The sequence below is a fragment of the Octopus bimaculoides genome, chromosome 12 (genome assembly GCF_046866305.1).
Source record: "Octopus bimaculoides isolate indiv1 chromosome 12, ASM4686630v1, whole genome shotgun sequence".
In the NCBI taxonomy this organism is placed as follows: Eukaryota; Metazoa; Mollusca; class Cephalopoda; order Octopoda; family Octopodidae; genus Octopus; species Octopus bimaculoides.
In genome coordinates, this window is record NC_142939.1 from 64760887 (window position 1) to 64779599 (window position 18713).

General features: G+C 36.8%; 1 protein-coding gene across 1 annotated transcript in view; it reads right to left on the minus strand.

Annotated features, from left to right (window-relative positions):
* The window catches only part of LOC106881024 (coiled-coil domain-containing protein 63), a 23641-nt gene extending 6093 nt beyond the window's left edge, over window positions 1-17548 (minus strand). Inside the window, exons 1-6 of the mRNA XM_089361210.1 lie at window positions 17456-17548; window positions 11881-12150; window positions 10852-10982; window positions 8434-8615; window positions 7771-7952; window positions 7208-7395 (exon numbers count right to left, since the gene is read on the minus strand). Of these exons, the coding sequence (XP_089217336.1) occupies window positions 7208-7395; window positions 7771-7952; window positions 8434-8615; window positions 10852-10982; window positions 11881-12038 (841 nt within the window). The 5' untranslated portion in view covers window positions 12039-12150; window positions 17456-17548. The remainder of the gene's footprint in view (window positions 1-7207; window positions 7396-7770; window positions 7953-8433; window positions 8616-10851; window positions 10983-11880; window positions 12151-17455) is intronic.
* Between the last annotated feature and the right edge of the window lie 1165 nt (window positions 17549-18713).

Here is an 18713-nt window from a genome sequence, read left to right on the forward strand (position 1 = left end):
TCTCTCTCTCTCTCTCTCTCTCTCTCTCTCTCTCTCCCTCCCTCTCTTTCTCTCTCTCAACGTAAAACATCGGTGCCGTGTGGTTAACAAATTTGAATTTACTTCTCAACCTCTCACTTTTGGGTTCAGCAACGCTTTGTGAGGGAAATTTAGTAAATGGAAACTGTACAGAAGCCTGTCGTATCAGTTGTATATAGATAGACAGCCATATAGCTATTTTATATATGAGTACGTGTGTGTGTATAAATATATTACGTTATATATATATATGTGTGTGTGTACGTATATGTATATGTATGTATGTGCGTGTGTATGTATATATGTGTGTGTATGGATGGATGGATGGATGGATGGATGGATGGATGGATACACTCTTTTAGCATTGAAAACTTTTTAAGCCTTTTTGTTTTGTTTTCTGGAACTGAAGTAATCGATTAAACCCATTTTAACCCATTTCTCAAAAAGGTCGCTGGTTTTGTGCCTAAATTAGAAACATCATCATCATCATCATCATCATCATCATCATCATCATCATCATCTTGTTTTCAAGCAAAGTAATATTTCCCCATGACCGGACATGTTTTCACGGAAGATTGGAAACAAAGGCCTCTGCTTGTATGATGGTGACATTCATTTACTACTGTTACGCGATGACATGGTAGGGAGACAGTAACACACACACACATACACACACACAATTATTTTTCTTGTTGTTGCTACTATTATTGTTATCAACGTTGTTGTTGTTGTTGTTGCTGCTGCTTCTGCTGTTGTTGTTATTGTTGTTGTTGTTACATATTTGTACTTTGGTGAAAAACGAACTTCTTTTTCGTCCACTCTCTCCACATCGTTAAATATCACCACGCTTTTCAGAAAATGAATTAATCATTCTATTTTTTTACATGTTTGTCTAGCATAAACCTATTCTGCAAGACAAATTAATTTCATTTAATTAATTTTACGATAAAACAGAATTTAATCTAACTCTCAGAACACTGTTTTGGTTCACTTTCACTTGCAATCATACGATGCCAACCAAATAATGCTCATCAAAAGCAAAAGAACACAAACATTTCTGCAAACCGTGGAGCAGAAATATTCAAACAAGTCAGCTTTGTAGTGAAACATACAAGATTTTTTCAAAAGAAATTCTTTGTTCTCTGAAAAGCATGATAGCTTATTGGATCATACTCTTTACTCTTTTACTTGTTTCAGTCATTTGACTGCGGCCATGCTGGAGCACCGCCTTTAGTCGAGCAAATCGACCCCAGGACTTATTCTTTGGAAGCCTAGTACTTATTCTATCGATCTCTTTTGCCGAACCGCTAAGTTACGGGGACGTAAACACACCACCATCGGTTGTCAAGCGATGGTGGGGGAACAAACACAGACACACAAACACACACACACATATATATATACATATATACGACGGGCTTCTTTCAGTTTCCGTCTACCAAATCCACTCACAAGGCTTTGGTCGGCCCGAGGCTATAGTTGAAGACACTTGCCCAAGGTGACACGCAGTGGGACTGAAACCGGAACCATGTGGTTGGTAAGCAAGCTACTTACCACACAGCCACTCCTGCGCCTATGTTTAAGATTTGTTCATCATCAACAACAAGAACAACAATACCAATAACATTGGTACGATCACAGAGACAGGAATGCTACCAAGCGAGAAATGCATGCTCAAAGATAGTTTTGCCCAATTTGCTTTCAGTATCAAATTTTAGATATGGACGTAGCACAATCCCAATCAGAGCTGTTGAAAAGCTATATTTAAAAGGGTTCAAATTCTTTGTCCAAATAATTCGGAAGAAGGTAATGAGAAGATTTAATTATCTGCGTTTACTAAGAGAAGAGCAGAAGTTTTCCTGTAGCTTCAAAAGCAAGTTAAAGGAGACTTTGGTAGATGTGGGGACTAGCATGTTTTACATTAAAAAAGGGTAAAGCCTACGTTACCATCTACCTGGCCTACAAAATCGAGGACGAGGTGTGGCACCAGGCAGATTTTACACTCGCGATTTTACGCTCATAATCTTGTGCCCTAGTATGTGAGGCGCACAAGAGTGACAATCAGGTATACGGAAAAGGATATTGACCGCATCACCTCGACGCCTTTGAGGTACAATATCGTAGGGTGTTAAGTAGATGAATAATGAAGAACGATGTAAGATCAGTAGGGGGTCAACATAGACTTATGGCTGCTCTTGATCCTTCAAGACTTCAGACCAATACTGGAGCTATGTTCAGTTGGGGTATGAGACTGATGGTGCAGAGCAAAATGTCCAGTTTCACAGTTGTGGTTGTAAGTACCAGCTTCCAACCCCTTTACCATTCCTCAGTCTTCAACCACTACCCTGATGGGTGCCATACAGTTATTTTTGTCTAATTTTGTTGTGTTTTGCATAACATTGTGTGCATGTATGTCATTATTCAGTTTATTTCAAGAATTCTTGCCAATAGAGAAAGAGCCGGTTTCTAACCTAGATCCAAGGCTCCTTCATTGCAATTTCAACATCAACAACAGGGTATTTTTGTTTTGTATGTATGTGTGTGTATGTATGTATGTATGTATGTGTGTATGTATGTATGTATGTATGTATGTATGTATGTGTGTGTGTATGTATGTATGTATGTATGTATGTATGTATGTATGTATGCGTGTGTATGTATGTATGTATGTATGTATTTTGTCACTTAGGGACAGCAAAGATTATCAGGAAGATTTTAAACACTTGAAAGACATCTGAAAACTTGTGGATACCTAAGGTTACTCGCTACCCACATAAATCCTATCAGGAATAAGACCGAACCTGAGCCAAACCAAAATAATAATAATAATAATAATAATAATAATAATAATAATAATAATAATAATAATAATAATAATAAATCTATCAACAAAAAAAATACAGATGAATACCGATCTGCTAGCCTTAAAAAACTACGCTACGAGCAATGTTTACATGCTGAGAACTCGGTGACGGTGTTGTCTCAAAAAACTGACCCTAAACAGACAAATCCGTCCCCGAATGTCAACGCCAAACCTCGTCATGCCTCAATGATAACAAGGCAGATCACAAACCAGAGTGGTTATCGACCGAATCACAAAGGGCCACTCACTCGAAATAGATCTGCTAGCCTTAAGAAGCTACGTCACGAAAGCTCGGAGACGGTGTTGTCTCAAAAAACTTACCCTAAACAGACAGATCCGTCCCCTAGCGTCAACGTCGAAGCTTGTTATGCCTCACTGTTAATAAAACAAAATATAAACCGCAATGGTCATAGACCGGATTATAAAGGACCACTTACTCGGATAATGAACCAGATCCGAGACGAGAAATCTGCTACTGGTTCAAATCTTCCCGACACACAGGAGCTGGAAGTACCCCACAACCGGAATATTCCAACAGATGGCCATCCATGCTCGTCATCAAATAACCAAAAGAAAAAGAATGAAAAATGGTCTAGGGAAGATAATAAAGAAGTTCTTAGAGCCTTCTACCGTGCCATATATTTCCCTACAGATAAATCTAATACTGTACAAACCTACTTAAACTGGAGACAGAAACACCTTGCAGTAAGACCCTACATAGACAGTAATAAACTTGCCAACGTCAGAAGAAACATTATAAAAAAAAAATTACTAACTGAAGTAGAGATTGACCAAATTAAGCAAGCAATAAAGGATAAAAAGAATGAAACTGCAGCTAAAGAAGATACTACAGAGGAAATAATTATAAACCAGCCCAAGGCTGATGAAAATACAGTAATAATTGAAAGAGTTAAGGTAACTGATAGGCAAAATAAAATACTCTCTGAACCAACCATAAACACTAAGGCAGGTGAAAATCAAATAGATGAAGGAAGTCATACAGAAATCGACGCAACAGAACTACATGATCTAAAAAATCAAATCATGATTGAATGGCTGAAAATTAAAGAAACTAGTATGAATGAACGCGACACTCTCCCCAAAATTCGCAATTCTAACCAAAACCTGAAAATAATTGGTAAAATCCGCCTTGCACTTAAGGATATAATTTCAGCTAATGATGTTGATATTACAGATCTCAACCACCTGTACTATGCATCCGCAAGAATCTCAACGATTCTATGTGGTGAAAAGATTAGAAAAAGACAACACTCCCACAAAAAGCCTTCTTGGCAAGAACGCATTCAACACCAAATTAAGCTGCTTAGATCTGACATAGAATGTTTGAAAAACCTTAAATTTGACAAGAGTATCAAACCTACAAAGACCCAAAGACTAAAGAAAAAATATAACATGAAAACCATAGTTGACATTGATGCCACCATAGAAACCATCAAGCAAAAGGTATGTGCTAAAGCTGCCCGCATAGCAAGGTATGAAAAGCGTGTTAAATTCTTCCGAGATAATAACATGTTCAAAAATAACCCCAAAAATTTCTACAGGAAGATAGGGAAAACACCAGTAACAATAAAGTCTGTCCCATCAAAAGAAGAAGTGCAAGAATTTTGGAATAAAATCTGGGCAGAAGATAAAACACACAATGAAAAGGCCCCTTGGATTGATAGAATAGCTACAGACCTAGACTCCTTAGAGGAGCAAAAGTGGGAGGGGGTCAGGGTAGAAGATATAAGATCTGCTCTCAGGAGGTCAAGCAAATGGAAGTCTCCAGGAAAGGATAAAATTCCTAACTTCTGGTTGAATGCCTTCCCAGAAAGCCATGAACTGCTAACAAAACTTTACAACGATGTTTTGCAAAATCCTAGTTTGATGCCCTCTTGGCTAGTTAATGGTTTAACATTCCTGCTTCCAAAAAATGAGGAAACAAACGAACCAAAAAATTATCGCCCCATAACCTGCTTAACAACAATGTATAAGACGCTAACATCTGTCCTAACCGAGTACACCTATAGTTTTTTAATAGAAAGTAGCATATTCCCTAATGAGCAAAAGGGATGTAAACGTGGATCTTATGGTTGTAAAGATCAGCTACTCATCAATAAGATGATCTTAGAAGATTGTCACAAGCGACACAAAAACTTGTCAATAGCCTGGATAGACTATAAAAAGGCCTTTGATAGCCTACCACATAGCTGGATTAGGAAATGTCTGGAAATGTATAAAATAGCTCCTACTCTGCGAAACTTTTTATCTGTAAGTATGAGATCATGGGGAACCACACTGATGTTGAACAATGACAATGAATCTCTAAATGCTGGAGATGTAAGAATTTCATGTGGCATTTTCCAGGGTGACTCACTATCACCACTCCTCTTCTGTCTAGCCCTAATACCGCTCTCAAAATTGCTCAATGATGCACAGTATGGTTATAAAATATTTGATAAAAATATAAATCATCTCATTTACATGGATGATTTAAAGCTCTTTGCAAAAAATGACCAACAACTCAAAGGCCTACTAGCGATTGTTAAACAATTCAGTGATGACATCAGGATGCAATTTGGCCTTGATAAATGTGCAAAAGCTATCTTTATCAAAGGAAAAATGACAAATACATCTAATGTGAACCTTGACCAGCAAAATGTCATAAAAGAGTTAGAACCAGCGGAGAGCTACAAATACCTAGGGGTAATTGAAGGGGACAATATCAAGCACTCAGTGATGAGGGAAAGGATCAGAAGAGAATGTTATCGCAGGGTGAGAGCAATACTGAAGACAGAGCTGAACGCGAGAAACAGGATCGAAGCGATCAATGCTCTAGCCATACCAGTCGTGACTTACAGTTTCAACATCGTTAACTGGTCAATTACTGAAATATGTAATGTTGACAGAAAAATACGAAAACTGTTGACAATGCATAGAATGCACCACCCTAAGGCAGATATAGAACGTCTTTATCTGCCAAGAAAAGAGGGAGGTCGAGGACTACTACAGCTGGCATTATCAATGAAGGTAGCCACAATTGGCCTAGACACCTATATGAAAAACTCTGAGGACTGGATGCTAAAACTTGTCTTAAAATATGAAAGCAAGAAAGCATCTTACTCAGTAACAAAACAGGCAAAGGAATATCTAAGTGAATTCCAATTGCAACAAATTCAAGAATTAGACGAACTAGAAACACCTACAGAAAAAGCTAAGCGCTTGAAAACCCGTGCTAAAATTGCTGCCTTAGCTATTATGACTGAAAAATGGCATGGAAAACCTCTCAATGGCAAATACCCAAAGAGAGCGAATAATGCAGATATTGACAAAGCCCTTACCCACCAATGGTTAATGGCCTCTGGATTGAAATCAGAAACAGAGGGGTTTATCATAGCAGCCCAAGATCAATGCCTACCTACAAAGAACTACCAGGCCAACATATTAAAGAACGGCAGCTCCCCATTATGTCGTATATGCCAACAACAAAATGAGACCATCGATCATGTTGTCTCCATGTGCAGTCTGCTTGCGCCTACAGAGTATCTCAACAGGCATGATAGAGCTGCACAATATATTCACTGGGTAATATGCAAAAACCTGGACTTGCCCCATGATAAAAACTGGTGGGAACACAAACCACCCCCAGTACTTGAAAATGATCACATTGCACTCCTCTGGAACTTCACCATTCAAACTGACAGAAAGATAGACGCAAATAGGCCAGACATCATACTGAAAGACTTCAGACAAAAATCATGCCTCCTCATTGATATGACTGTCCCAATTGATATAAACGTATCTGTCAAGACCTACCAAAAACTGAGCAAATATAAAGATCTTGAAATAGAAATTAGCAAAATGTGGAATCTGAAGACGAAAACAATACCTATTGTCATAGGTGCCCTGGGAATGACAGCGAAACGGGCTGATTACTACCTAGCTCAGATACCAGGAAACCCCAAAATGGCTGAAGTTCAAAAGATAGTGCTCATGGGAACTGCCCATATCCTACGTAAAATACTGTCTATGTGATCTCAAATTTTAAAGCAAACATAATTTTCTTATGGTTTCTTAAACATTCACTTGAACAAAACTGTACAAATCCAAATATATGGTACCCTAGGCATAACACCTACATGAACTTCTAACTTGTTGTCTCTTGAGGTCTCTGGGTGAGACTTGGATCCAACTTGTACAAATGCAAAACAAAAGTCAAACATAAAATAATAATAATAATAATAATGACGACGACGACAACAACAACAACAACAACAACAACAATAATAATAACGTATGATGGATGGAGCGCAAGCCCTGACGCACCTCTTTTCTGTCTCCAGGCAAGAATTCCAGAATCTTCTTGTCGTTCTCTAGATTTCAGATTCATAAAATCTCGCAACTTTCGGTCATGGTCAATGATACGCACCAATTCCTTCATGTCAGCATGGTGCTGTGCAATGTCTTTCTCAGACTTTTCGCCAAGAACAACCATTCGGTTCTGTGCATCTTCCCTGGTGTTTTGCAGAAACAAAATTATTAAATTGACAAGCAAGAAGATATATTTATATATACATATACTTATATATGCTTACCACACAGCCAAACCTGTGCCTATATATATATATATATATATATATATATATATATATATATATATATATATATATATATATATATATATAAGTTCAAAAAAAGGAAAAAGACAAAAAACAAAAACAAAAAACAACAACTTGAGGACGTGATACGGATTGTGTTACTAGACGCTCGGGAAAGGAAAGAGATTATGTCTACTAAACCCTTCAAGGTAGTGTGCCCTAGCATGGCTGCAATCCAATGATTAAAAAAAGTAAAAGATAAAAATCATCTACCCAATAGAATCACTTTACCTGTAACTGTAGGCTTGTGTTGATTTCTCTACAAGATGAATAATATTCTGACGAATATGGTGGTACTCTTTCTCAAGTTTTTGATGGATCACATCAAATTTCTCCTTTTCGGCTTTCAAAGAATCGATTTTTTGGCGCAGGTGGCGGTTTTCAGTCAAATAATGATTGAATTTTTTACACGTCTGTAATACAAAAAATTATTCAATGTCAATAATTAGGGAGTCGTTTACATCTGGGGTCCACAACTACCGAGCTGTAAACCAGTGTCAAACCGCAGAGAAAGAATACATTCTAAAATTTTATATTTATTTTACTGACTAACGCAGACTGCAGGGTGCTTTTGTATTGTATATCTATTATATATGATCGCCATAAGTTTTAAGCTTAAATAAAAATACCATTATTATATATATATGTATGTATGTATGTATGTATGTATGTATGTATTGCCTTTAACAATAAATAATGTGCCAACTGCTAATGTCATTAAATGTGGCATGTTTTGTTTTTGGGTAAAAACCTCTGCGTACAGTCAAATTTACTCTGGAACGATAAAATGTATACCAGTGATATAATGTGTCTTTTCGAATAGAGTACAACTCTGTCTTTCCTGGTATTCAGTTAAAAAACAATATTACTAGTAAATTAACTGCATTCACTTACATGATCCAGACGATTCTCCATTACTCTGATGGTTTTCTCCACGGCAATGCTATATTTTAAGTTCTTACCAAAGCTACCATAAATCTGATTCCATTCCTTTTGCTTCCTCATCCAGTCTGTTAACTGCTGATCCAAGTGGTTGATTATCTCCCTATCTTTCTGGATATCTACATCGATATTATCTGTAACAGAAAAACACACAAAAGTATAGCTTCTGAATTAATCTATCAGAGAAAATACACATTGATATATTCATAGATGTTATTTATAAGTAGTCCATGATAATATATCTAAAAATTTCGTTTTAGGATTTGGTTTGCAAAATTTTTTGTGATTTCGTGTGTTGAAGCATATTCTGTTGTGTCTGGGGAGAGTCATTTTCTTATTGTGCCTTAAAATTTAACACACTCACCGGTTTAGGAAAATAAAAATAAGAAATAAGTTGAAATTTTACCGGTGAGTTTGTTAAATTTTAAGGCACAATAAGAAAATGATTCTCCCCAGACACAACAGAATATCTAAAAATATTATCGGAAAGAGATAATCCATGATAATATAGCCATAGAAGAAATGGGATAGCGTGGAAGACATAGACCAAGGAAGGAGATATGAGAAAGTGATTTAGGAAGGCAGACGTGGGGCAGATAGACAGACTGAAGGAAATAGCCAAAAGAAAGATAGAACAAAGTAAGTATTCAAAGAAGAGAGAGACAGAGACAGAAAGAGAGACAGAGACAGAGAGAGACAGAGAGATAGGGATACAGAGAGAGACAGAGACAGAGGCAGACAGGCAGACAGGAAGACAGGAAGACAGGAAGACAGGAAGACAGGCAGACAGGCAGAGACCAAGAAAGATATTCGTGAAAGATATCCTAAGGAAGGGACCATAAGGAAAGTTAAACGCTTGAAGATACCATTAAAGAGCTAAGCCTAGAAAGGAATCTATAGGAAAACTAGACGAATGAGTTACTCATTGGAGACAGACGAAGAAAATAACAGATAGGGAGGCAGACACGGGAAGTTAGTATGAGAGAGATAGACTAAAGAAGGCAAGCATGGGAGAGATAGACCGCGGAAGCTACTCATAGTAACGGTAACCCAAGGAATGAACCATGGGAAAGATCGACACTGGAAGATGCTGTGGGAGAAATAAACTAAAGAGAGCAACCATGATAGAAAAAAAGACCAAAGAAGGTACTTACAGGAAAGACAACCCGAGGAAGGAAGCACGAGAAAACACCATGGAAGAGAAAGATCCAATAAGAAGGTAGTCATGTGAACGACAGAGCAATTAGGGTGTTCGGGAGAAAGACAAAGACAGGAAATGAACATAGGAGAGACAGACTAATGAAGGCAACTATAGAAGAGATGGTTCAAGGGAAAGATAAACCAAGAGTGAACCTTATGGGAGATATCAATAAAGGAAGGATTCGTAAACAGTATCTATAGGAGAGATGAACCACAAAAAAGGTACATTAGGAGAGTATTTGTGGCAAATTAAGATAATCTGTCTTTTCTAACATGTTCAACGATTACATAGAGACTCTATCTATCTATCTAATCTATCTATCTATCTATCTATCTTCTCTCTCTCCTCTCTCTATCTCTCTCTCTCCCCCTCTCTCTCTCTCTCTCTCTCTCTCTCTCTCTCTGACTTAAATCTGTGGTTTTAGTACGTTGGTGAGTGAGTGAATGAGTGGGCGGAAGAGGATGGAAAAGAAGAGGAGAGTGAAAATGTGAGAGGGGAGAAGAAGTAAGCGAATCCGTGTGTGTGTGTGTGTGTGTGTGTGTGTGTGTGTGTGTGTGTGTGTGTATCTGCGCATGTGATCGAGTGAACGGGCGGGTGCGTGTGTATGTAAATGATTGAGTGAATGAGTAAGTGAAAATGTATGTGAATGGGTGTCCAAGATTGCGTATATAAATGAGTGTGTGAGGAAGAGGAGGAATAAGTGAACGAGTGCGAAAGCGAGTGAAGAAAGGAGAGAACGAGTGGGTGAGTGAGTGGGTGAGTGAGTGGGTGAGTGAGTGGGTGAGTGAGTGAGTGAGTGAGTGAGTGAGTGAGCGAGTGAGTGTGTGGGTGAGTGGGTGAGTGACATTGCCAATCGGTTCAATAACCTCCTTTCTTTATTTTATTTTCGAGGCCAGTACGGAACTGTAGCCATAGCACTGTTTGACACAAATATAAACAGTGCCATCTTAAAGACCGGTTGCATACAGCACTTACCCAGAAATCGTTCGGATCCCGGGGGCCTGACGGTAACCCACCAATGAAGTGGTATTTAGGAGGCCCAATATATTGCTTCTCCCAGTGAAGACAATAAATTACTAAAACAGCCCTGCAAATGAACAGTACTTTATCATATTCTATTGCGCTCTGTTACCGACCAAACTAAGATTATTTAAATAACTACTCTTTACCTTTTGTTTTAGATAAATTCTTCAATATCGCAGCATTCTTCGAGTCCATTCGTTGGTTTCTTTCACATTCAGCAAGAGATAGTTCTTTGTTTAGTTCATTCCTCTCCGTTTCCAATATAGAAATTTCATATCTTGATGGGAAATATATTGAGATTTTTACATTTAAATCTTGAAACAGTCAATGAAACTCGTAAACTCTTAAATTCTCTTTTCTTGTTTCTTAATAATCACGAAATATCAAAAACAATTTTGGCCAATCATTGCAGCTTGCTCAGTGACAAAATTCCACTCCATCTGTTGGGAATCAGTTACAGGCGAAGTTTTGTAAGCGCCTGTGCCTAACCGTGTGGCATAGTGATTGCACTCACAATCATAAGATTGTGATTTCAATTCCTGGGCAGGGCAGTGTGTCACGGTTTTTTTTTTTTTTTTCTGAGCAAAATATTTACTTCCCTTCATGTTGCTCCGTCCAATCAGCTGTAAATGAGTTGCAGTAATAGCTACGCCTGCGCCACATATATAAATATACATATCGGTTTGGTGATGCAAACAGGAAAAGTAAAACTCAAAATATGAATATATGGAGTACTGATTATCTTCATTTTAACGTGTGTGTTCTCTTACAACCCACGATACTGCTATTTTAACCCGAGGAAGATATCTCCTCTACCTGGTTATTCAGTGCGCTTTCGCACTCGATGTTCATTGCAAGGGGGAAAGAACTCCTGCGACCACCAGATCACGTGATTTCGATCTTATTGGATCACTTCAGCGGTGGACACTCGTTTGCCAGTCATGGCGTTAGTCTGATCTCGCTTGCAATATATAGAAAATATAGTGCCATACAATCACAGGTCTTGTAACCAGAAGCAACAGAAGTAACCAGGAGCAACAAGTCTGATAAGTGCTAACGCACGAAACTATAGGCCTTTGACTCACTCCGTTGCTTCTGCTAAATATCAGTAAATATACATATATATTTTTAATACATTGTGATTATAAGGGGCAGGTATAGAGAGATTTTCTTACCTGTACTTTCGAAGAATTTTCTGAGTTTTCTCAGTAGAGTCATTTCGATCATTTTCCATTAAATAATATTGTTCTTTGAGTTCTTTGAATTCTCTTAGAGTTTCTTTCTCCATTTCTGAATCTGTGACGTCAGACCGAGCTGATATTAGGCGTGGCATTGTTAGTCCGGCAGTCTGGCAGTTTAGTAATGTGGTTGTCTGATAATCTTATAATATCTAAATCTGGCAATCTAGCAATCTAGCAATTTGGTAATCTTGCAATATCGTAATCCTGTTTATGAGACAATTTTCAAAAAAGAACGTCCAAACAAAAGCAATGTGGAATGAGAGGATTCACAAACAGTATAAATACATATTGAAACAATCTGCAAACGATTTCGATACATATTAGATAGTGCCCAAACAATAAAATAAATGAAATATTGTCTATATGTGTGTGTATGTTTGTGTGTGTGTGTGTGAAAGGATTAGCTGTCGGAGTCCCGTACGTTGAAACCGACGGGAGAGTCCATCATATATATATATATATATATATACGGGACTCCGACAGCTAATCCTTTCTCTGCCGGTCAAAATACTTATGTCGAATGTGACATTTAAGTCCCGCCAACGATTTGCAAAGAAGGCCACAGAGGTTGCAAGTATGACGATTACAGGTCAGTGCTTGTGGTATATTTGCAGCCGCTTTTCTCCTCTGCTTTGCACTCCGAATATATACACAAACACATATACATACATACACACACACAATATATACATATAAATAGATAAGTATATATATATATATATGTACATATATATAGATATGTACGTATGTAAGAAAGTATGTGTGTATATATATATACATACACATATATATTTATATATATATATATATATATATATATATATATATATATATACACATATATATACATACATATATATATGTATATACATACGTATATATATACATATATATATATATTATATATATATATGAATATATATATATATATATATATGTATGTATGTATATATATATATATACACATATATGTATACATATATATACATACACATATATATATATGTATATATTCCGCTTTTATTATTGTTTCTTTCTGTTTTTCTCCCCCTCCCCCTTCACCGTTCTCTTTCTCTCCCTCACTCTTTCTCTTTGACTCTCTCCTTGCTCACACATGACCAGCGGCTATCGTTCTTTCTTCTTCTTGCTTTACAAGAGATAAGACCTACTTATGCCTGTCTCCCGTCATAGCTCCTTTCTCCAGCGATCCCCACCATCTTGCCTCGTCATGACTCAACAGCCCTCACCGTTTGTTTTTACTGTCTTCTTCTCACTGTCCTGTTCTTGTTAACACTTTCATCCTCCGCAAAAATCCCAAATTGTATTCAATTTGATTTGCGGGAAAGACTGTTTCAACGAAGTCGCGTATTGTCTCAACCTTCGAAACGCGGAGTAGATAAAACAGGGACAACTGATGAAGGGATTATTCTTTATGTTGCCTGACTCGTTTCTCTATTTGTTTCTTTCGTTGTTCGTAAAAAAGTTCCTTTTATGTTCTCGTTCTTTTTTTCTTCACGTTTTTTTGACGTCCTGTACCCATATATGCATGTATATATACATACATATGTAGATATGTACATATATGTATGTATATATGCATGTATATATATATTATTATATTATTACATATATATATATACATATATATATATATATATATATATATATATATATATATGCGTATATAAATATATACGTGTATATATATTATTATATTATTACATATATATATATATATATATATATATATATATATATATATATATATATATACATATATATACGCATATATATATATATATATATATATATATATATATATATATATATATATATATATACACATATATATACGCATATATATATGTTTATATATATGTTTATATATACACATATATTTGCATATATATATATATATATATATATATATACGTCGTGAGGTCACCCTTTGGCAGCTGAACTGGGGCGACGCGAAACAAAGCGTTATCCTTAAGAACGCAACATATCACCGGTCTGGGAATCGAAACCACGATTGCAGGATCGTGAGCGTAACACCCTAACCAAACATACGCGCGCACGCGCGCACACATACATACATACATACATACATACATACTTACTTACATACATACTTTGTTGTTGATGTTGAAATTCCAATGAATGAGCCTTGAATCTATGTTAGAAACCGGTCCTTTCTCTATTGGCGAGATATCTTGAAATAAAACTGAACAATGACACACACACACACATATGTATGAAAGTGTGTGGCTTACTGATGAGGATATTTGACTCACGATCTTAACACCGTGAGTTCGATACTCGCCAGAGCGTTATGTCTTGAGCAAGGCACTTCATTTCACATTATTACAGTTCGCTCAGCTCGAAAAAATGAGTAGCACCTATATTTCAAAGGATCAGCCTTGTTACATTCCGTGTCATACTGAATCTCCCTGAGAAATACATTAAAGGTACTCGCATCTGTGGAGGACTCAGCCACCTGCACATTAATTTCACGAGCAGGCTGCTCTATGGATCGGATCAACATGCACATTCGTTATCACAACCGACGGAGTACCAACCAACTGCATACATGTATGTATGCATGTATGTATGCATGCATGCTTGTCTCTTTGTGAGGGAGAGACAGAGAGAAAATGAAGGAGGAATCTTGAGTACTGAGAAGCCATTATTATTAACCATAATTAAATAATGTACTATATCTGACAATCAATTTAGCTCCCCAGCGAATTGAATCTGTATAAAAGCATATCTAAATCGTATCTTTTATTTCTCGTATCGAAAATAAAAGATCAATACATGCTTCTATAGATCGATATTACACCTGTAACAACCTGAATGACCTTAACAACAATAACTACAGCAATTAACCAGTTTAACGCTGATTGCAACAATTATATAATAAGAGATGCCATGGGAATTATTAAAAGAGGTTTGCACGTAGACAAAAGTGAAATCCCGAGAGTTTTACGGAAACAATACAATATCTATACCTATATATATGGCTGCATACATATATACATACATATATATATATATATGTATATATACAAGCATATATATACACACACACACACATATATATATATATATGTGCATATATAATGAATAGTAAATAATATATATATATATACATGCATATATGGGAACAGGACGTCACCAACGGTTCAAACAACATGGAATAAATAAACAAACGATTTAAATACCTAAACAAAGAGAAAAATGGAGTACAGGACAAGTAAACACAGAGAAAGGACCCTTCATCACTTGTCGGCTGTCTGTCTACTCCTCATTTTGAGCATTCATCGACAATATAAGTCTTCAAAGACAGTTACAAATATATATATATATATATACTATTTTTTTCTTTCTCTACCACTCTTCACATGTGTCCGGCTACTGCCTTCTTTCTTATCTAAGCCACTGCCAACCCAGCACGAACTTCTCTCTCCCTTCTAGTTCGTCTCATCACAGCGTTCAGTATACATATACATTTTTCTCACGTCTGGCCCTACTAGCCCTTCTTGTTTATTTTCGCTGTTTCGTTTTCCGTTCGCCACGATATTCCTCCGCATTACAAATTTAATTTGTTTCCGCGGGAAGAGCCATTCTAACAATGCGTCCTGCGCTAACTCTTCGAAACGCTTAGTTTTAGAATGGTGGCAGTTGATGAACGAAATGTTCTCTATGTGGCCTGTGTGTTTTCTGTACTCTGATTATGTTCTGTTTTTCATTTTGTCCACGTTTTTTTGTGACGTCCTGTACCCAGACAAGCATTTATATATACATGTAGATGTATGTATGTACATACCTGTACGTATATATGCATATACTCACATATTATTTGTATTACATATATATATATATACACGTAATTTCTTACATACATAATGGAAGTCTGTCCTGGTTCGACAATGACGTCAGTGACGCCGGAGGTGGGAGCGGAGCCCGAAAGCGGATGCGCAGACGCTGCCACATGTTGGGCACGTGATAGCAGAAGTAGGGTTGGGGATCCTCTCTTTTCGGGCTTGTTGCTTCTGGTTCATGTTCTTGAGGCGCTTTTCTTCGAACAGCCTAACACCCTTTTGGACAGCTGGATGCCAGGCGCCGCCGTCAGAGGCAATCGATTCCCAGTCACGGGCTGAAATGCCGCAGGCCTCGAGGGAAGTTTTCAGAAAGAAAACGGTGAAGGACGGAGGGGGAGTAAAAGGGAATTAGAGAAGGATAGAGGAAAAAACAGAAGAGAGTAGAGAGTCGCATCAAGAGGGTAAAGATAAACTTACTAGGAAATAGATGCGTGGCATTCAATTAAATAGTAAATAATATATATATATATATATATATATATACACACACACACACACATGCATATATGGGTACAGGACGTCACCGATGGTTCAAAGAACATGAAATACGTAAAAACAGAGACAAAAATGGAGAACAGGACAAGTAAACAGAGAAAGGATCCTTTCATCAGTTATCAGCTGTCTATCTACTCCTCATTTCGATCAATATATGCAGATATATATATCTGTATATATATATATGCATATAATACATACACATATATGCATATATATATATATATATATATATATATATGCATATAATACATACACATATATGCATATATATATATACATATATATGCATATATATACATACACATATATGCATATATATATATACATATATATGCATATATATACATATATATATATACATATAAGGCGAGCTGACAGCCGTTATGTCCTGAGTTCAAATTCCACCGAGGTCGTCTTTGCCTTTTATCCTTCGTGGTCGATAAATTAAGTACCAGTTACGCAGTTGCGCTGATGTAATCGATTCATCCCCATCCCAAAAATTTCATACCTTGTACCTATAGTAGCAAGGATATACATACATACATACATACATATCAGAAGTATTCCTGTCGTGACCACCCTAAGCTTTTTGTGTTTTTATTTTTCAGAAATTAATGTAATAGAAGTATTTAGAAGTAGATTTATTGTGTTCTTCCCTTTTTTTTAAGACTGCAAGGAAAGATTTACAATAGATTTGGCTGCTGTTTCTAACTGGGAGGCTGACCATGTAGACGTTTTTCTACTTGTTGACGCTGTCGATAGTTAGAAGGGAGAAATGAAAGAAAAGAAGTGCTTGGGAGTGAATAGAGCAGCCTTAGTTGAGCTGCCAACTGATCAAAGACGTTCCAACTGTGACCGTCCTGTCATTCGTTTGCTTTGTGTTTCGTTTCCTTGTTTGTTTTTGCTTTTTTGGACAAAAGAAGGAAGAGAGTATCTAAGACACAGGCACCCTTTCTGCTGTAAGTATTTGTGTTTTGGAACTCTAATGCCGTGATAATCTGGTTATACAACAACAAAAATAATGATTTCTTTTATTGGCCACAAGGGCCGAAATAATATAATGATAATAATAATAACAATAATAATAAAAGAGTAATTACTCTAATAACTCTTTAACATCTACTTACCTTCAATTACTTCCGAAAATAGTCGAGTCGGTTGGTAGTTGCTGACTTAACAGAATTGTGTAAACAACACCTTGTCTCTTCACAGTTGCTAACAGCAACAGGTACTATTCGTTAATTAAACGTAGGGGAAACAACTAGATCTTTAGAGTTACGTCCCTTAAAAGAAGAAGCAATTAAAAAATAGTTTTGCGTGAAAGGCAACTACACGATTTCATGTTCGATATCATTGTAGTGCTCTTTTACCAAATTGTCTTTTATGGTACCATAAAAATTTACCAATGCTTTGTAGAATTTGTGAGGTTGAGGCAGTAGGAGCTCCTGAAAATATTTACCGTATTTTCCGACACCAAGTCAACGTAGTATATCGTATAAACTTTCAAACACCGCCACTATCTTTCCAAATGCCATTGCATTTCACTAGGAATTTTTGATCCTCCAAACCTGTCTTGGTGCCTAATCCCATCTGCCTTTTTTTTAGCCGTAAATTTTGGTCAAAAAAGTTAGACTTATTTCTAACTGGGAGGTTGGGATCAAATCGAGGTGAAATTGACTGGACCAGTTCAGCTTCCAGGGTTTATCATCGGAATCCCGTTCAACACTGTACCTTGAGGAGCCATGCTTCCCGGACGCAACATGGGGCGCGAGGGTGGACCCGCGCCCCACCTCCTCAACTCCCTAGGCCATGGGTGGGGAACCTTTTCGTTCATGAAGGCTACCTTACGATTCATCGCCCCTCATAGAGACCGCATTGAACAAATATTTTTGTCATTTTATCCCTAGGCTTAGGCCACTTAGTAATTTAGTAGTAAAGTCATAAAAAAAAAAGACAGGTGAATAAAAATTGGAAATATGACATTTTCAAATATTTTACTGAAGTAGGAACTTTTTTTTAATAAGTAAATGAAAAATAATCTTTTAAAAAAAGTCAAGCTTATAAAGACCGAGAAAATGAAATTTTGAAATATTTCCTTTAGGCATGTATTTACTCTTTATTCAAATTAATGACTTCTTTGAGTTTGCTTTCTTTGAGAAAGCATTTTGATATCCGGTTCCAACAGAGTGGTTCTTAGTATCAATTGGTCCTCTAAATGCTCATCTGTCAACTGTGTTCTCAGTGAATTATTGATTTGCGTCAAGCACGAGAATGTGGATTTGCAACAGTATATTGCAGAAAAGTAGGAAATCAGTCGGAGTGCATGTTCACGAAGACGTGGATATTCTATTGCCTTTGAACTCTACATATTCATATCCAGTGTTG